This window comes from Pinus tabuliformis, chromosome 4_2 (assembly GCF_031772625.1).
Source record: "Pinus tabuliformis cultivar Carrire ecotype Pingquan chromosome 4_2, CPIR1, whole genome shotgun sequence".
Classification (NCBI taxonomy): Eukaryota; Viridiplantae; Streptophyta; class Pinopsida; order Pinales; family Pinaceae; genus Pinus; species Pinus tabuliformis.
Genome location: NC_142304.1, coordinates 1,106,621,330 through 1,106,642,654, shown reverse-complemented (window position 1 = coordinate 1,106,642,654; position 21,325 = coordinate 1,106,621,330). Strand labels below are relative to the sequence as shown.

Genomic DNA, 21,325 nt, shown 5'->3' with positions numbered 1-21,325 from the left:
TTTAAGTGAGGGGGTCAACATGAGAAAGGGTTCAAGTGGGGGCTTGATCTCAACCATTGATCTCATGGTTTGAGATTTAATCACAACCCTTGATCATTAGGTTTAGGGTTCTCCTCACTAAAGGAAGACAAAAAGGGAAAAGGCAAACATAATTTCAATTTTCATTCTACTCAAAGGAAGAGCATAGAGAGGAGCAAGGAGGAAGGAGGATAGCTTGGAGAAAAATTCTACAGCAGAGAGCAAGCTAAGACCACAGAAGTTCAAATCTCTAGAAGGTCGAGATTAAGCCAAGGAGGGAGTTCGAAATTGAAGGAGACAACCAGCCAGAGGTTGTACACAGGTCGAAGGCCTCTTCTGAGACAAGTTCAGTTACATTTCTGAGTGGGCAAGAGTCCTTGCAGCATATTTCTTAGGTAGCGTATTCTGTGGGAGACAGCGAGATTCTCGATCCTGAACCAGAGAGAATCTTGGGCCAGTTCTGAGTGCAAATCAATAATATATATGGTGCTATTTAGGATTTTATTTGCTCATGTTTCAAGGAGGTAAACAACTGTTGAATCACGTGTGTTTTGTTGTGCAAGAGCCCGAGTTTTAAGGCAACATAGTGACTATTCTGTGGCTCAAATTACCTGTGCATAAGGAGCTGCTTAGAGGCCGAGATTTTCACTGGAAGGAGAGAGGATTGTGTGAAGGGAAATATCAATCCAAAGTTTCGGTGTAAAAGGGACCTCAGAAAAGCTTCCTCAAGGAAGAGATAAGTTATATCTCTCATGTATTTTTGTTGTAAGAAATTTCTAAATAAGCAAAATAAAATCCTCCTAGAAGCGCTGGTTTTTCCCTTGTGGGTTTTCCAGGATTAGTTGACCAAAACAAATGTGTAAAATCTCATGTGTGTGCTTGCTCATTTATTTCTCTTATCAGCTAAAAGTTTAATGGTAGAGGTAGCTCTATATTGTTTCAAGTTAAATGCAGAAAATAATGTATGTATCAGTCATATGTTTATGAAGGGGCTTGGGCATTAAACCTATGCAAGAACCTGAAACTGGGTGGGCTGCCAACAACTAAATTTTTCTACAATCTGTCTGTGCAGCTGCTGCAATAGAAGTTTTACCTTTGCCTTTCCTTTTGTTGGGACACTGTCCGACATAATGACTGTACTTGTGACGTGCAAAGAATTTAACTTTGCTTATGTCCTTTTCCCCTTGCAAAGGTACTCCTCCACCTTGGTTCTGCTTGGCTTTGCCCTTCTTCACTTGCCCAACAAGAGCAAGGTTCTCCTCATCTCCGCCTTTGTGTTGTCCACCAGTCGTTGAACTTTCCTAGATCACCTTTTGGGTAAAGTCATCCCACCACAGGTTCCAATCTGGAAGCTCCTACCTAGCAAGGATCCCCTCTACAAAGGTGGTCCCTTGCTTGGCACAACCCTTTAAAGCTTCTTTTACAAGCTCTAAATCATTCATGGCTTCCCCCACAACGAATATTTCATTGCAAGCTTGCTGAATCCTGGTGAGATAAGAAGTCACACTCTTAGATTTGTTCATGGGAATGGTGTTTAGCTTCTATGTTAGCACCATCTTCTTGTTTTGGTTACTACTTTGTTATAGGCTGGTTAAGGCCGTCCACATCTTATGTGCTTTATCCTTTCCTGTTATGTGAGGGATTACGTGATCCTTCACATTTTCCAAAATAATGCCTATAGCTATTATATCTTTTATCTTAATTTCAACTTCTTGGGTAACATTCGAAGGCACTTGGATCATTGTGCTTGCAATTTCCCACAAGCCATTTTCCATAAGAGCAATGGTGATCCTCTCATTCCATGGAATGAAATTTCCAACCCCCTCCAACTTGTCTTCATACCTCAGATTTGATGATGCCATATTGCTAGATCTGCGTTAACCACAAAACCCTCAAATATAAACTGTCGTCAAAATAAAAATTTGTTGTGAAAATCACCAAACTTTCTTCGTCAGAGTTTATAGCTTTGATACCATGTTACATACTTTGTCCCAATTCTGATACCATGTTAAATTCTTTATGCCAATTGTGATCTATTTTATGTTAGAAAATTATATATTGCAGAGCAATGGAACACATAAAATATTGCAGAAACACAAACACATAAAACACATAAAACAAGAGAGACACAGATATCCGTGGTTCACCCAATTTAGGCTATGTCCACAGAGAAACAACCAATCCTTCCTTTTATATTATCCAACAAAATGAAGAGATACAACATACAACAGATCCGCTATAATTTTCTCTTCGCTCTAACACAGTCTCCTCTCTCTTTCTCACTCAAAATACACACAGTTGCAATACAATTCCCTAATATAAACTGAGGGTTTCCTTCTAGGGAAAAAAACCTTAAATTAACATAACTTCTATCGTAAGATCATCTGCCTAATGACCATCCCAGATTGACTACGAAATTACAATATTTTACAAGGCAATTTTTCATCTATTTTTAGCTTTAGGAGCGCTGCCCCCAAACCCCCACTAGGGGGGTTCATAAAATTGCCATCGCCCCCCTGTACCACCTTGATGACGATTAAACAGGTGGCGTTGCCGCCCCGTTAGGAACTGGGGTCCAATGCGACAATACCTTTGAATAAAGACGATAATCAGGTTCCACACCCAACATTTTATTCCAACAATTTAAACAAAACGCAAAAAATATTTATCTGAAATAAATTTTGAAACTGCTAATAAAATAAATATGTTGGTATAGTAACTCCGAAAATAATTTGCAGTGGAAAATAATCGCGGGAAATCAGACGTGCAACAACAAAAAATTCACCCAAACGATTCTCCATCACTTTATTAAAATTTGGAAAATATGGGTTAAACTGAGAGAAAATTTTACACATAAATTTTACTGTCACAAGGAAACCTGTAACTTGGCCTCCTACTGAAATTAACCTTAGAAATTCATTGTCAGCTAGAAGAAATCGGCCTGCAAGAATTTTTGGCACGCTATATGACGCCCTTGCTACACCATGTGTGGGATTGACCTGTTGTTGCCACACTTGTGGACTCTGCCTCCTCTTAGCAAATCCCCGTTCCTTCCCTTGTTGTACTCGACCCTCTCTCTATCTGATTGGATCCTCTGAATTTCTCCCAAAATCTCCTCAATAAATTTCTCCTCTTCCTTAGTCATGTCGAGCTTGTTTCTTGAGAAAATATCTTACTCAAGTATTCAACAATAATAATGTACCTTTCACCTCATCATTATGCATGTTTAATGATTTCATTAGGTCAAATCCCTAACACTTCGCATGCAAGCACCCAAAGAGGCAAATCAAAGTCTTCTCAATGCTAAGACACAAAGCTAGATGACCACCTTCCGTAGCTATAGAAATCAACAACTCTAGATACTGATGACCTCATACCAAGTCTTTGACTTGTCAGGCTTTTACTAGTGAGTTTGAGTAATTTCGATTTACTATTCTAGTCTTCAAACTTTAGTATCTATTATTTTTCTTGGTACTAATTTGATTCTAGAATGATGAATTTAAATCATTGTATACAATATTTTACTATTTCCATTTCATTGAATCATTTATGATGTATGAGTCAATGTATTTTATTACTGAATTTGAATTTGAATCATGTTTATATATGTGTGTGTGTGTGTCCTAACATCCCCCCATCCCCCTTGAATTTCCCTAAACTTTGGGGTGTTCCCACATAACCCGCATGTGCGTCTCCCTATGCTTGCGCCCCCTGTCCTGGAAACTTAGTGGAACATTGGTAATTAGTTATATGGTGCTAATTAAACTGTGTTGAGCTTTGTTGTAGAGGTAAATCCTCTCTGCGGACAGAGACGATCCCTACTAGCCCAGACCGGGTCTAGCAACAATCACACAATGCTATCACGCAAGTTCCTAATTGCAAATAAAAATTAGATGGTGAGAACCTACTTGGATTCCAGCGCTAGTGTTCGTTGAAGAGATGTCGCCTTCGTTCCTTTGCTTTGGCCGGTCACGATCCACACAATCTCCGTGATTAGATACCTGCACATGCAAAGAACAACACGAAAACAAGCGTAAAATCTAGTAGATGCAATTATATATCAGTCAGAAAAGATATAACTCAACATCAAACATGAAACAATGAGAGTGGAACCATAATGATAGTCATCTATTATTAATAAATAACAGAGAAGAGTACAACCAAAGTTCTGACGTCGAATCCTTCTCAAGAGGGTCCAGCCAGCAAGTCTCTTAAGCATTCACCCTTGGAGGTAGATCTCCCAAGACAAAAAACTCTCTCTCACACAAGTTTACACAAGAAAGAAACACTTCACAACCTTCCTTAAGCTTTCTAGCAATCCCACACTTGTCACACCAACTACCTATCAAATTCACACACTAGCAGCAACACTCCAAGCACTATCAATTCCAAAACTAGCTGCTCATGGCAATGGTAGAGGCTTAAATAGGAGGAGTCTCCACAAATGGTGGGAGGATGAGCTTATCTCGAAGGAAGGTGGCTCAAATGACGAAACAAACATGCCAGAGAAGGGAGGGCGACATTTACAAGGCCAACAACCAGGTCTGGAGTCATCTGGAAGGCCGGCTGTTAGAACAAACTCGCCCAAACTGGATCAGTGCGGGTCCATAACTGCACTGGAGCGCTGACATCGCAGCTGAATAACAAAGAAGGTCATGTCAGCGCGATCAGATATGAATAACAGACGCGTTGGTTCATGAAATTCGACCAGCGCGGGAAACACGTGTGCTTCCGCGCTGGCAGCGCATTCCGTCTGTTATGGAGCGCCCGTCAACGCGTTTATCTTGACAACAGTCGCGCTGATAGCAAAAACTTTGGCAAAGTGGGTCATTTGGCAACATTAGAGAGCATGAGCATGATTAACTTGGACTCATGACACAGTAGGAAGACTGACAGGAAGACAGTGACAAATTACTGTGTAACAGATGCCCCCTAAAGCATGAAGCCCGAGAGAGTGGGAGGGGTGAAATGCTTTACGAAACTCGCTGAACTGGAACACCACCAGGAAGAACCTACACGTATGTACAACTGATATCTCTGATAGTCGATTACATGTAGTCCAGGCATGGGCGCAGCCATCCAAAAGACATACGAAGGGGGTCTGTGGTATGGACGCAGCCACCCAGCTAAAGAGACCATGATGATAATAAAGGTATGGTTGCAGCCATCCATGAAGACTCAGGTATGGGCGCAGCCATCCATCAATGAGTCATGTAATGATCATAATAATCCACAAAATCGCAACCTGGATTGCAATAGACAAAATCCAGGGTCTTGCGCTCCATCTCGACCCGAACAAAAGTAAAAGTTCAAGCATGCGAATACATGAGCCGAAGTCGAACATGCATGAACATCGTCTGATTACCAGTCAATAGTGAAAACTGTTAACAGACGCGAGAGGTACCACCAATAATGACAATGGTCCTCAAGGTACTATAGGTACAATCCACGGCGGGCGAATCAATGAGCTGGCGTCGAACACTCGCAGAATCATTCGATCGGAGGCCAATGATGAAAACCTCGCGTCAGTGTTGCACGAAGCGCCCCCCCCGGTTCCAAGCCCCGAAGCGCGTCCCGTACGGAAGCGCCTAGGAAGCTTGGCCGGAAGCGCGCTTCCGAAATTTTTAGACGCTTCCTGGAAATTTGGAAGCGTTGGCGCTTCCGAAGCGCCGAAGCGCGCTTCGTACGGCGCTTCCTAGACGCTTCCCAGACGCTTCCCAGGCGCTTCCCAGACGCTTCCAGGACGCTTCCAGGACGCTTCCAGAAAAGCTTCCGGAAAAGCATTTAGAAAATCGTTTTTTTTTTCAATTTTTTTTTAAATTTTAGGTGAGTTTGCTTGTTGGGGGTGGGTCCACCTTGGGTTAGGGTGACAAATGAAAGCAAAAAAAAATATAAATATAGCAGATGCTCCCTCATGGTAATGTTAAATTCTTAAAGTAAAAGTGACATTCTCCTTTATTTTTCATTTTCATCCTTTTACTTAAATTTTTAACATTACCATGAAATGACTCAGAATGTTTGAGAGTGGTTCCAGCCTCATTGGACTTCATATGGAGAAAATAGAATTTCATATCCTATTCAAAATTCAGCAGACTTAACAGTTTTCAGGTATTCAGGATCAATGGGATTGTGGCATTTCATTAGATTATATCAAGTATGAAGGTATGCGATTAGCATTTAATCAAGAGCACCAAGCCCTATATGTACCCTGGTGTTGGTGGTGTTAATTGTTGAACTCCTTTGTCACGCGGCACACCCTTAGCAAAAAATTACCTTTCAATCAAGTCAAAATCATCGATCAAACATGTTAAGCTTTTTCTACCATATTTTAAGTCTTGAATTAGGTAGTTTGATCAAAATTGGGCAATGTTGACTAATATCCCTAGACAATCGAGGTAGAGGCAAAGGCTAGACAAGAGGAGAAGAATCTAGATTCTAGATCATTAATGTACAATGGATGTTATATCTATCTTGATTTATGCAAAAATATGCATGTTTTCATGTCTTCTACAATTAATTTGGTATTTGGAATGTTTGTTTTGAGTATAAATGCAAAAAAATATAAAAAATATATATATATATAGCAGACGCTTCCGCGGACGCTTCGCTTCCTAGATTTTTGGAAAATGACGCTACCACGCTTCCGCTTCCGCTTCCGCTTCGCTCCCGCTTCGTGCAACATTGCCTCGCGTCGAACACGAAGAACCCGCCATTGAGGCATGCAGGCTCCAAGGCACCTAAAGGGAGTCTCTAAGTCACCTTCCTGGATAATGAGCTGAAGTTGACAAGAAGGGACCTTGATCGAAGGTGGGCCATAATGTTTCCCACATCATCGACACGAGACATAGGAGGATAAAATATTTTGTGTGAGGTATCAGAGGAGGGTTGAGTATTCTTGCAGAGGTCAACTTCTCTTGAACATATCGGCGGCACGACAGTGGACTTGGCAGTATTGATATTCAAATGATCAAGGGTCATGGTGACAAGTCAATGAGCAGATGAAAAGTCAAACAGGATAACCCAAACCCACGGAGGCCAGTGTAAAACAAGATGAGATGTCCCCACCCCGACACGAATGCAGACTAGTGCCATGTTCAAGAGCGACATACTGCCGACACGACAATGATTATGATTCCATTTTCCCCACCATTGCTGGCGAGTACCCCAGTTATTTTTAACAAGCTTGACGGGGATAGCATATGCTTGTGAGCGTCATTTCGACGGAGTCCGATGTCATTAAGTTTTAACGAGTCTGACAAAGGAAGAACTCGGCGTCTTTTCCTGTTTAGAGAGTCTGAAAAGACAGCAGAAAAGAAAACTCCAAGGGGGGTCCTTTTTCGTAAAGTTGTGTCTCTCGAGCCCGAAAAAGTATAAAACAATGCTCGAAAGAACCACCCGACCAGTATGGTCGAGGAGTACTTTTCGTAAGTAGTGACTTTGACCCGAAAAAGTAGAAAAGCGGTCAGAAGTACGTCGTTTTGGAGCCAATAACGAGTTCGAAACGACAAACACCGGGCAATCTTTTTAGTTTAAACGGTCGAAAAAAGAGCTTTAAAGGCGACCGCCTCTCATTCCTTTTAACGAACCGAGAGGGGGACTCGGCTATCTTTTCTTATTTCACGTCGAAAAAGAGCCTAAAGACGACGTTCTGGGACCAAGTGTGTATTGAACCGTCGTAATTCCACGCATGAGAATCTGCACAAGAAACACTGCACGCGTAAACCTGTTCAAGATAATACGAGCCACACGCATAAAAACATAGCAGAACTATATTGGCACCAAGCACATGGTAAAAAACATCACAAAAAACCCACTTTTATGAAAAATAATACTTAATTATGAAATTTTACCATAAATAGGGGGATAAAAAAGTTTTTTACCATTGTTACCATTTGGAGCTGTGGAGGACGTTGTGGAGCTGCGAGGTTGACGAACCAAATTCCATTCCGTGCACACATCAACCATCCTGAAGTCTGTTCCAGGTAGGTTCACCCTCCTCTGCGCTCCATTTTAACGGTGGGAAGTGCTGGTTTGGGCGAATTTTTTGAACTTCAATTCGCTCTCGATCAGCGCGGATTTCCTTATTGGGTCCGCGCTGATCGAAAAATATTTACATAGACCACCCCTGGATCAGTGCGGAAGAGTGATGTACTTCCGCGCTGACCCAGGAAAAACAGTCACGCTGACGCCGCGAAACAAGTTTTTTAACAAATTGAACGTATGAAACTTTATGGACAGGGCCCTAATGAATTTTTGTGATCATGCAGAGTAAAATGGCATTCGTTTGGCGGGAGCGAGCTCATGATAACGAGGATATAGCGGCATTTGCCGATGCTGGGTGCCGTAATGCAATGTGGGTGTGCGGGTTGCTCAAATTCTTCCTAACTCCGCGCCTGCGAGCACAGCCTGACCTTCTCGAGTTCCTGATCAGAGCCTGGAATCCCACTGATGGGAAATTTGTGATTCGAGGCCAAGACATTGAGTTCGACTATACAGATATCTATTTTTTGACCGGGTTATCACGTCGAGGTGAGATGCCCATTCTAGAGGGGCAGCGACCTGGCGGTGATACTCTGGATATGTTGATGGCCCGGGTGTGCCCAGAGGCACGCAAATCGTGGAGTGGGAAAGTAGCTATTCCTACGGTGGAGGACATCGTCCTTCGAACCATACTCTTCATGGTGACTCGGGCAGCGGGCTCCTTGGCCAATCACGAGGCCTCGAAGGCCCATCTTCGATTGGCTCTCGAGTGTTTAAATCCCACCATATTCAACTGGGCAGCAACAGTAACAACCAGTATGAAGAGACAGTTGAGCAACTGCCGACGTGGTGAGTCGAAGCAGTTTGGCTATGGGTCGATTTTAGTCCCACTCATGCTGGAGCGGGTACCGGCGTTACAGCTACAGGACATGGTCGTGGATCCACCTAGAGGCCCTCGAGAGACGAGGGCCAGTCGATGGGGCCATGTCATGCCACGAGGAGGTGGCGGCCGACCAGTGGCATGGGGAGTATACTTCCGAGAGTGGCTGGATCGGCAGACTATTTTTGTGGAGGACTGGCCATATGCTGGCATAGACTTCCGTGGAGACCCAGACATGCCGCTGCCTGCCGGAGAGCATTGGGACGATGGTGGTAAGCCACTTGATCTCTTTTTGATTTTTGATTTTTGTTAATGTTTTTGATTTTTCATGTACATGTCTTAACGATGAATACTATGGTATGCAGATGTAGGACCGGCGAGACCCCTTGGTTTGGCCCCAGAGGCACGGAGGGATGCACAGGGCATTGGAGCTCTGGCCCTGGCTCCTCCGGGAGTCGATACGATGGAGACCGTGATACGGAACCTCGAGGGCTTACTGTCAGGGATTCCAGATTACCAGGGGATAGAGGAGGTCCCCATAGCATCTCAGATCCATACAGTGGGGGTAGAACCTAGGATGCACCGCCTTTTGAGGCGGGTGGCACGAGCGGCTGCAGATTATAGAGAGCATAACCCACCCCAGTAGACATCTAGGTCTTTATTTCCTACTGATGGTTTTTTGAGAGACATGTGTCTCAGATGTACCGAGAACACAGGCCTTATCTAGACATATACACTTATTTTTTGAGCGCCTTGGTGCGCCATACGATATATATATACATATTCCTATGGTTTATTATTGTGCTTTTATGTGCTTACTTGTATGATGTTTTGATTATAAATTACGCAAATGTCTATCTAATACATGATTAACCAATGCATCAGATAATGTGTTTAATCATCGTGGAATATGCTGATATGTGATAAAGTCAAAATTCTTTTCTAACAATTTAACACGTAAGTACAGCCTTAAAATGTGACGGTCTCTGACGGAATATCGCCCATTGAGCTGATGGACGACAAGTTGAGAGTCTAGGTTAACAATTAATGTACGAATATTGAGATTAATCGCCTCGACTAATAATTCAATAACAACACTATATTCAACGACATTGTTTGTAGTACAACCTAAACACACACCCTGAAGATCTATCAACCCACCGTGAGGATCGTAGATCACTCACGCCGCAGAGGACAAATTACGAGTGCTGCGGCAGGCACCATCAGCGAAACCAATATAAGGTGCACCTGGCATCTGCACAAGAAGCAAAAACACAATAAGAAGCAATCACGCTTTTCACACCAAGCCAAAAACATGAAAACATACACACACACACATGTATGAATTGAAATGCATGAATCATGCATAGTACTTTTTCAAGTACAACCCATTGCGGGGCTTATCAAGAGGATTACCTTCGTAGTCAACTAGCTCGTATGCCCCTTTTTGCAACACTCTCTTTACAATGTAAGGGCCTAGCCACATGGGCTCGAGTTTGCCTGCCCCTAGCTTGTCATTTGCTTGGTCGTATAGCAGGACAAGATGTCCCTCAACAAAGGAACGAGGGTGAATGGTATGGTCAAAATGAGTTTTGACTCTCTTCTTTTGAGCTTCGATGGCTAGAGAGGCTAAGCGACGGGTCTCGTCTAACCGTTCTAGATAAAGAAGCCGTTCCTCTACCGGAGTAGTGTTGGGAAGCAACTCGATGGCTATTTTCAACGAAGGAATTTCACATTCTATGGGAAGGGTAGCCTCCAGTGCGTAAACTAGTTGAAATGGAGTGAAACCGGTGGCATCCTTCACAGAGGTTCGGTAGGCCCACAAGGCGGGAAATGACATCAGATGCCAATTAGACTTATGCATGTCAACATTGCGTTGAAGCATCGTAACCAAAATCTTGTTAACGGCTTCAACCTGGCCGTTAGACTGAGGATAGTACGGGGTTGAACTATCATGTCGTAAGCCTAGTTGGGTTGTCAACTCGGTCATCATGTGATTACGGAAATGTTTTCCGTGATCTGTGATGATGGCCTGTGGAACTCCGAACCGAGTAATAACATGATTGAACAAAAACTGCGCTGCTGTGTGACCGTCTTCATTTAATGTGGGCATCGCCTCGGCCCATTTTGTAAAGTAATCGACGGCAACGATAATAAACCCATGCCCCCTGGCCGAGCGAGGCTTACAGGTTGTATAATCAATGCCCCATTTTGCAAAAGGGCCTACGGTCACTACAGGGTGCAGTGGGTCCGGTGGTGCACGCATCTTCCGTTGGTATATCTAGCATGCATGACATGAACGGACGACAAGAATGCAATCTTTAAAAGTGGAGGGCCAAAAATAACCAGCGCGAAGGATTTTTTGAGCTGTGGCATATCCGGACATGTGCCACCACAGGCGCCAGAGTGGCAGTCGTTCAAGACTCTCTCAGCTTCCTTGAGGGTAAGACATCGTCGGAGAACGGAGTCCATGCCGAGACGGTACAGGGTGTTCCCTATGATACGATAGGGTTGAGACTGATGGCGTATCCGCCGCCGAGCATCTTTGGATACAGCGAGGCGGAAAGAGGACGTTTGTAAATAAACGATAATATCCCCGTACCAGGGATCGAGGGTGCTGATCAGAAAAAGAGTGTCGTCCGGGATATGATCTTCTGAAAGAGAGGGTGCAGAAGGAGATGGCAAAGAACAGAGTAATTCAGCAAAGACCAGAGACTTCTTAGACTTGGCAGCAGTAAATTCCAAGTCAAACTCTTGGAGGATTACGATCCACTTTGAGTATTTGCCCCCCAGCAACTGACGTGACAAAATGTACATCATCGGGTTGCAGTCAGAAATCACGGTCGTGGTGCGCAACAAGATATAATGCCGGAAGCGTTGGACGGCACAAACGGCGGCCAATGCCAACTTCTCGACGTAAGCATAGCGAGTTTCCGTATCCAAGAGGTTGCGGCTGAGATAATATACGACATGTTCATTGCCATCATCGTCTTCTTGTACGAGAACCATGCCGATAGTAGTATCGGCGGCGGCTAGATACAGAGTATAATCACGGTGGTAGTTCGGAGGTCGCAATAATGGAGCAGAGACAAGGAGACCCTTGAGTCGCTCGAAAGACTCCTGAGCGATAGCATCCCAATGGAAGGGTGTGTCTCGCTTCAACAACCGTGTGAAACCCTTAGCCACCTCGGCATAGTTCGGAATGAATCGTCTTAAGAAATTCGCTTTACCTTGCAGGCTCTGCAACTGCTGCAAAGAAGTAGGGGGAGGAAGGTTCAAAATAGCCTCGACTTTGAGGGGGTCCAGACGGATGCCCTCTCGGGAGACGATAAACCTGAGCAGTCGGCCTGATTCCACGCAGAAGACACACTTATGAGGATTGAGCCTGATACGGTAGTGTCGACAACAGAGAAAAATTTCGCGAAGATGGGAGGGATGGTCTTGACGCTTAGCTGAATGAGCTGGAAGGTCATCCAGATACGGCTGCACAATGTGCCGAATGTCATGAAAGGCATAGGACATTGCACGTTGGAAGGTAGCGCCGGCATTCTTTAAACCGAAAGGGAGCTTCTTATAGGCAAAAGTGCCCCAAGGACAGATAAAAGCGGTCTTATGTTGATCAGCGGGCGCGATATTGATCTGGTTATATCCAGAAAAACCGTCCATAAACGAGTAGATCTCGCTTCCTGCACACTCATCAATAAGCTGATCGATGAAAGGTGTGGGGAAGTTATCCTTAGGACAGGCGCGGTTAATGTCACGATAATCAACACAGACTCGAATAGTACCTTGCTTTTTGTTCACAGGGACTATATTAGAAACCCAATCCGTGAGTGGAATGGGGTAAATGAAACCAGCCTTGAGAAGCTTTTCGACTTCTGCTTTGATGGCTGCGGCCTTTCGGGGGTGCACAGGGCATAGGCGTTGACGAACAGGCTTAGCACCTGGATACGTAGGTATCTCGTGCACCACTATATTAGGATCGATGCCGGGCATCTCTTCATAGGACCAAGCGAAGACATCACGAAATTCGCGAAATAAATCGGTGTAAAGTTGAACTTCCTCTGGAGTGCAAGTGACTCCAATATGAATATGCTCGACAATCCCTGGTTTCACAGAGATGTCGATGGGTTGGGTCTGCGTAATGTTTCCCATATTGCCCTCAGAAGACACTTGGTAAATTTGAATAGGTGTTTGTAGAGGCTGGAATGGGATACACGAAGCAAACCGTTCGAGACATGCGATCATTTCCTGATGGGCAGGGAGAAACGAGGAACGATGGTGATGATCTGACCAAGGGGGCTCCTCAAGAGACATGGTCTCGATGATGGCTTCATCGGAAGGAAATATTTCCTTTAATGGATCCGAAGTAGCATCATCTCCAAGCCAAGGGAAATGAACATATGAGTCAGGAACACCGCTCGGAAGAGCAGGTTCGGGAGGGGGAGCCGATGCAGCGACGATTTCGACGTAGTTGAGCTCGGCAGGACTCAACGACATCATATCGCCCCAGGATTCTATCTGATTGGCGGGAGGAAGGACCCACAGATCAGAACGCACGGAAATCATGTTAATAGGGGCGAGATTCGGAGGCGGGAGTGGAAAGACACCCATTAGGGCGGGATCCTTAAAGAGCCCAGCTCCCACACTCTCGAATGATTTGGAGGTATGCTCCACGAAAGGCACATTACCTTCAGAAGAAGAGGCGAAGAAGGAGAGCTGGTCCACTGTGACAATCTTCCCTTGATGAGGGAAACGAATGACACGGAAAAGGGAGGAGGCCACGGCTTGCATGGCGTATGTCCAGCTACGTCCGAGGAGGAGGTTATAGGTGAGATTAGCGTCGACGACTTCGACCTCCACTTCTACCGTCTTTCCTTCCAAGGAGATGGGCAAGCGTTGGAGGATACCGTAAGGACGAGACTCTCTTCCATCAAAGGCTTCTAACGTCGTAGGAGACTGGCTCAATGTAGGAGAACCAATAGCTTTCCAGCAAGCAACAGACATGATGCAAGTTGAGGCACCTTCATCAATGACTGTACGATGAATCGTTTTGCCATTGATGATGACCTGTATAAGGAAAGCGATTTGGTGGGGCAGTCTCGGCGTATAGCCCTCGAGATCAAAAGAAATCAGATCCGAGTCAGCCGAGTCTATGCCACCGATGGCCGATAGCAAGGACTTCCTCTGGGAGGGGCAGCTCTGGAGGACTTCTAGAGCGGACATAGCAGACGGAGCCTGAGCTAAGTCCTCAACGATGCTGTAGTGCTGGGCAACACGAGCATTAGGGTTGTAAGAAGACTTCCGGAGTACACCTGTTGGAGGGGGTCGGATAATCGTCTCAGTGCTAGGTCTTTCGATGTGGAGAGGACCAGAACTGGACGGGGGAGCGCTTGAGGGGACCTCCGGCGTTTTTCCCGGCGGGAGATGGATATTCTTTTGCTCGAGTAGTGACATGGATGAGAATTGTCCCAGCCATAAATACTTGAGAGCCAAATGAAGAAGAGGGTTGCGATGGATCTGCCACCATTTGAGTTTGTTGAGAAGGGAAAGGTTCTTTAAGCACAGCAGGAGTCCCAGGAGCACCTTTCAACAATCGACTAACTTCGGACCGCCTGGGGCAGTCTTTAGTGTAGTGATCCTCATCACAGATAAGACAAGGATACTTAGGTTTACGTTTGGCTCCGTCCTCGGGTGGAGGTTTAGGGGAGTCCTGTTTGGGCTGTTCGGATTTATTTTTGGCTTTCCCTTTTTTTTTCCCTTTCGAGGATTTATCCGTCGCGTGGACTGAACGGCGTTAACCTCGGAGGTACTTCCAGAATTAGATTGACCCTGAGAAGTGTTTCCATTAGAAGCATTCTGTTTTTGCTTCCCAGGGTTTGCGGATGATTTCTTTGATGACGTGTTTACAGAGCCAATAACTCCGTCAACAGATGGTTTTGGCGGAGCTTTGGATGTTTCGGGTCTTGGGGCGTCTGGCAAATAATCATATAAAGTACCTGACTGAGAGTATACTAAGTCGAGGTACTGAGCACGCGCGATAGCTTGCTCTTCAGTTACACAAGCTCGATGTCTCGCGCGATCGCAGGGACAAAGTCAGTCGTGAACCAATCGGTCAGGAGCTGATCAGGAATCCAAAATTTGATCAAGCGACGATGCCGTCTCCATTCATGTATATGATCGGATATATGCGTGGCCGTGTCCTGTTTGAGAGACGTAAGGAGATGTGTCCCTGTCTCATATCGAATGGGTAACTGAAAATGAGTTAGGAATGCCGTAGCCAGCGAGTTGAAATCTTGAAATGTTTCGCGATTCAACTCAATATACCACTTAGCGGCTCAGCGAGTGAGAGTCTTTTGGAAGAGGCGGAGCCGGATGGAGTCATCAAGCCACGAGTTCGATGAGCACCAAAGGTGATAGGTCATGACATGGGCTTGAGGATCTTCACCAGCTTTGCCATCGAATTTTGGGCAATCACCGGGTATTTTAGTTGGAACTGGTGGCCAATATGAATTATGAAAAATGGGATCATTTATCAACTTGGACACATCTGGAAGTTCCAACGTCGCTAAGAAAGGCAACTGAGGATTAAAGGACATTTGTGGTTGTGGAAGAGAGGTAGTACCAGGGTTCCAACCAGGTGGTGGTTGCCCCCATGGACTTTGTCTGGATGGGCCCGGCCCATAAGGGTTCTGCCCATAGGGATTTTGCCCATAGGGGTTCTGTCCATAAGGATTCTGTCCATATGGATTCTGTCCATAAGCAGACAGTTGACCCTGGGTCTGCCCCCCAACACCCCATGGATTAGCAACTTGACCTGCAGGCGCAACGTACTGTTGCTGATAATTCTGGTAAGGAGTGGCCTGCATTTGTTGATAATTTTGATAAGGGGTAAATTGAGTTTGCCCCTGGGGTTGCTGGTAGCCATACGTTTGCTGAGCCCCATACTGAGCTTGATAAGAAGGCTGCGCTTGGTAAGAAGGTTGGGGTCGTGGCCCACCTTGCATTTGATAACCAAGTTGAGTCTGGGTCCCAGAAGGATGTCCTTGAACAGGTTGGGCATGGACCATCTGGCCGGAAGGTTGGCCTGGTTGGGTTTGGGACGGACCTGTTTGCCCAGAAGGATGTGCTTGCTGGGTAGCAGGTTGTCCTTGAGCAACCAAGGGTTGTCCTTGCGGAACAGATGGTTGAGCAGGCTGGACGGCCGGTTGACCTTGAGGTTGGCCAGCCTGTCCAGAGGGATGACTAAGCTGGGCAGTGGGTTGGCCTTGCTGTGCAGAGAGCTGGCCCGTTTGCCCAGAAGGATGACTAGGTTGGGCAGTGGGTTGGCCCTGCTGTATGTAAGGCTGCCCCCCTTGCCCAGAAGGATACCCCTGTTGGACTGCCGGTTGACCTTGTGGAATATAAGTTTGTCCAGCTTGTCCAGAGGGATAACCCTGCTGGATACCAGGTTGGCCTTGTTGGATGTAAGGTTGTCCTGGTTGTCCAGACGGGTAACCTTGCTGGGTACCAGGTTGCCCCGGATAACCAGAAGGTTGAGTCAGATAGGTAAAAGATGGACCGCCAGCGGCCAAAGGTTGTCCCTGATAGGGTTGTCCTTGTAGGCCCCCAGGTTGTCCTGGGTAAGACTGGCCATAATATTGTTGCCCCTGGGGGGTTTGCACATAAGATGGTTGGCCTTGGTTAGGTGGTCCCTGAAGCTGTGCAGGCATTGCTTGGCCTCCATGGAAAGAGGTGGCGTTCGAAGCAACGGATAATGGTACCGAAACCTCAACAAAAGGTTGAGTGGGCAAGGGTTGAGAAAGCTGAAGGTATTGACCAGTAGAATCGTAATAAAAGAATGGACCCTGCGCATTCGGATCCTGAACAGCTTGCCCATAGGCATCATATGGCCCCCCTCCTGGGACGGGACCAGAAGAGGGTGGAGCACTTTGTGCAGGGTGGACAACTTTAGGTGAGAGTGCCGGCTGGCCGTTACTCACTTGACCGTGAGGGGGACCAGCACCAGTGTTCAAGGCTGAAGACGTTGTAACGGCACTAACAACCGGAGTTGAATGTGCTACACAAACAGTTGGATTCGTCGGAACTGAAGTGACAGGTGTAGTGTGGACTTGTGAAACAAAAGATCCCGTGGTGGGAGTGATATGGGGGTCCCACATAGTCGAAGCAGGGGTCCTGGCACTTACCCTATCCCTCAACGACTGATAGCGTGGGGGGAGCGGAGAAGTAGCTGGGATGGGAGTGTCGATATTCGACAACACAGGTGTCTCACTCACTCTAGGAGATGTCTCATCCATGTGAGAGGTAGACATTGGAGACGAAACACCAGGGGGGGTAAAAGGAATATCGTCCTCGTCAGGCTCCTAGATGGGGTTCCAATGAATTTCGTAACCTTCGTCGTCTGGAGCGCGAGAGTTGATCGGCTGGATACTCGGGATAACAGGAAGAGTATCACTTACAACCGGTACCTGAGGAGCAGTGGAGGACGGAGACCCTTGATCACTTGGAACGGGAGTCGACGGTTCAGCCAGGATGACAAACTTCAAACAAAACCTAAGGGAATCTAACGATAAAGGACCCTACTCAAACTAACGCACACAAGATCTAACCAGGTAATGTTTATCGCGGCCAAATGAATTTTAAGACGCAAGGACACAACTTCTTTTCATGTTTTAAGAGTCGAGAAAAGGACAAAAAGGCGACTCTAGTCGCCTTCGAATGTTTTGTGAGCCCGAAATGACAAACTGCTCAAGTGAGCCTTTTCTTTTAAGGAGTCTGAAAAGGATCAAAAGTGACTACTTTGGAGAGACTAGGCAAAGGGTTTACCAAACAAATCCGTAAAACTGCATATACACCTTGGCAATCATATGAAAACCAAGGACTTCCCGTACGGCAGTCAATCTTCCCGAATGCTGTGTTCGGTGCGTTACGGCTTGTAAGGCGGCAGACACGGCTTCCTGTGGATAAAGGATGATAACCTAGTGGGGTCTCCCCTATATACGCGACGGTACGTGGGAGCTCAAGTCCGTGCTAGACCACTATCGAGTCACAAAAGGAGGAATCACCCAACCGTAGTGTGAAACAACAGTGACTAGGTTTAACGACGCCGGAGCACGTCTCTAGCCTAGACCTCTAATCAGTGAGCGTTATGTTCCAATGCGTTTTTAAGTTCATTCAGTTCATTTTATGGTTGATCTTTAGTTAAGTTTCAATTTCCAGGTCCTACCGTATGAAATCTCTCAAAATTGCCTAGATGCAAACTATATGCCAAAGAATATCATTTCGTTCGATGAATACTAACTACGAGAGAGTTAAGGATTTTTCAAACAAAATGACCACAAACAAACAAGAGCTACTCTAATGCAGCTAATGACAAATAAACGAAACTTTTCTTTGTTTTAAATCGCTTAATCAATGAAAAGCTTCTAATTTCAATTAACTAATTCAACGCAAAAGAGATTGTTCGTTTTCTTTTCAATGGCAAAGTGCACTAAACAAACTTTTGAGAAATAATAACAAACAAATGTGAAAAGAACCGGTTGACCCCAAACAACTGTAATCCGTGTCCGGGTAGTGAGAAGTAATCGAAACAATGCAAAGACTGGTTCAATAACAATCACCTAGACAACCAAGCAAAGCAAGCAAAGAGGAAGGTTTTCGCAAAACCAAAAGGCAAGCAGTAAACGAATCTTTGTGAGCGAGTAACCAAACAAAACCAATCCAACGAAATTGGGATGATAAAACCAGGTCACAAGACACAAAAACAAGATCCGCCCAACAAGACTTCCCAAGAAAGTGCTTCAATCTTCAGACAATAGAAATCAAGTCATAAACCAAGTGAAAAGAGCAGGGGATAGCAAAACCAACAGGCTCAGGAGGTAGAATTGAAGAAATTCAATTCTACAGGTGTCAGCGCGGGTGATACACAGCAACAAAGCGCTGATCAGAAACCACGCGTAGCAACAAAGCGCTGTCAGCGCGGAAGTACACGGCTTAACCGCGCTGGTTCGATTTTCAGAACTGTCGCGACTGTTCAGTGTATAAACGCGATGATCACGAAGTCAAAGAAACAGCTATGCGATGTCAGCGCGACTGTTTTATTATAAACCGCGCTGAAGCTAAAAAACAGGCACAATCAAGCCAAAAACTCCCAAACCAAGGCAATCACTCTTTAAACAATCAAGGCACCTCCCAGACTGAACCTGGAAGTCCAAAAACAGAAAACTAATCCCCGATCTTTGAAAAGAGAGCAAAAATCAAACTCAAGGACAAAAAATGAACACAAAAAGACAGAAGCCAGCTCCAGAACTAATGCCTTCTTGCTTACAAAGATCGGTGCACTCATGAGAGCTGAATTTACCTTCATTATTAGTTTGGAGGACCTACATTATTTTTCTAGAGAAATTCTAATTTTTGTGCTTTATACAGTCACTACGAGCCTTGAAAGCTCTGGTCATAAAGTATTTTTTCCCCCTTGAAACACGTATCCCAGGGAAGCCCACCAGGCACTTGCCCTCATTCTGAGGCTGGTACCTAATGTAAACTGGATTCTTCAAGGCTCAAGGCCGATACAACAATATACTTATCGAGAGTCCAACATGTCACTTGCAGGATAACACTCCTCTCAACTACCTGGGATAAACCCAATTTACATTCTGCTGATAAAGTACTTGCTCTATACTGCAACATATTTTCCAGTAATTTAAGATTTACATGTTTGTTTTGTAATATCTACATATTTACAAAGCTATTACTCAAGGAAGGATGCACACACACATCAAAGAGAGCTTGCAGAAGTGAGATAAGGAGCAACACATAAAATGTATTCTATTATGGTCGTTGAGCTTTCTAGGGATAAGCCTTGTTGATTTATGAAGAGAATCTGTGAATCTTGTAATTGTTCAATCTGAATTCTTTAGTCTTATGAAGGATTTTGTCCATGTTACATGAGGACTAACATTTTATTGTTTGCATATGTAGCCCGCACATGAGAAAATTGGAGTTGTTGATTCCCAATGGATTGTCCATAATGTTGTACCTTCACTGGGAAGTCAGGTGAATCTGAGTTCCAGGCAAGTTTTTAAACTTTATTGATTTACGTTTCTTTTGCTGAATAAAACTGTTGGTAATTTTTTGTAGGGTGAATCTAATAATGGCAAAGCACCTTGGGAAGGGGTAAGTTGTTTCCTGTCATTTTTTCATGATAGAATAACTCTTTTTTTTTTTCTTTCTTTTTTTATAGTGAAAGAATAGCTTTATTTCAGTATATCTCTATTTTTTCTAATTTTGGCCACTAATTGCTAGTGTTTTTATTTTAATTTACTTTTGAATGCAGGTTAGGGAGAGATGTAGGTATGAATGGGGACTCTTCCAAGGTCGTATGAAGAAGGCAGAAAAGGAGTACCTGGCAGAAAAAAGTGTAGTAGTCTGATTTTGGCAATTCATGTTCGTATGTTTATAGCACATCAGATCAAGTGTTTCACCATTTGTTCACGGTTTGTAAACACAATATTCTAATACCTTAGAGCCACTTCCCTTAAGTGACTATCCTTTCCCAATCAATGTTTATAGCTTTTTTTGTATGGTAGAATTTCGTTTAAAAAATATTTGGATGAAAATTTGCATTGTTCTAGTTGTTAATGGAAGCCATTGACAGGATTTGAGAGTATGTGATCCTGCCATTTTTAATGATGATTATAGTGGCCTAAATTATTTGAAAATCTATGAAGTAAATTATCTGCTCTGTTAATTGCATCTGGCTTAATGGCCTGATATCTTTGTGATAAGAGGCTGCATGTTTGTTGAAACCTTGTGAAAATATTTTGACAAGGAAGCTTCGCCAACCTGGGAGCTGGCTTAGGGGTGCAAGTCCCCTGGTTGATACTATAGCATTCTCCCCCAATTTGGTAGTTAACATTGCCAGTGGTTTTGGCGTTGTTTTCTATTGGCCCACTTTGGTTTGTGGTTGGCTTGTGGCTAAAGTGCGATCTCTCTAATTATGGTGTTATATGCCACGTGGTTTAGGAGAGAAACCATATAAGGGAGAAGATGATGAAGATTGCATCCAGCCAACATCTAAAAGATATTTTCCTTTAATCTGTAAGCTAGATTTCTAGTAGGATACATGAGTTGTTGGTGACTCCATCTGACGTCCCATTCTTGTTTCAAGATGATAAAATATTATTCTTAGCTGGATTTATGCTTCATTGGGAAGAGATGGGAAGATGGTTGCTTAGGTGGCTTCTTGCTTCGATTTGAAGAGATTGCAAGATGATTGTTGAGGTGTTTGTAGATGACTTTTGCTTTTAAAACCGGAGGATACCATTGTTCTTTGGAGTATCATAAATTCACTTGAATCAAAAGAAACAAGAGGCTGTCAAGCTGAAAATAAAATGGTTTACTATATTATCTTTATGAATCTCTGCATTTTTTTTTAAGTATTTGATT

The 21,325-nt window shown here is 44.5% G+C and overlaps 1 protein-coding gene across 4 annotated transcripts in view; it reads left to right on the top strand.

The window, feature by feature from the left end:
* The window catches only part of LOC149173541 (uncharacterized), a 143,267-nt gene extending 122,721 nt beyond the window's left edge, over nucleotides 1-20,546 (top strand). For all 4 annotated transcript variants that reach the window (XM_089424652.1, XM_089424650.1, XM_089424649.1 and 1 more), the window contains 3 exons: nucleotides 19,859-19,933; nucleotides 20,018-20,053; nucleotides 20,214-20,546. In XM_089424652.1, the coding sequence (XP_089280778.1) occupies nucleotides 19,859-19,933; nucleotides 20,018-20,053; nucleotides 20,214-20,309 (207 nt within the window). In that variant the 3' untranslated portion in view covers nucleotides 20,310-20,546. The remainder of the gene's footprint in view (nucleotides 1-19,858; nucleotides 19,934-20,017; nucleotides 20,054-20,213) is intronic.
* Nucleotides 20,547-21,325: the final 779 nt, after the last annotated feature.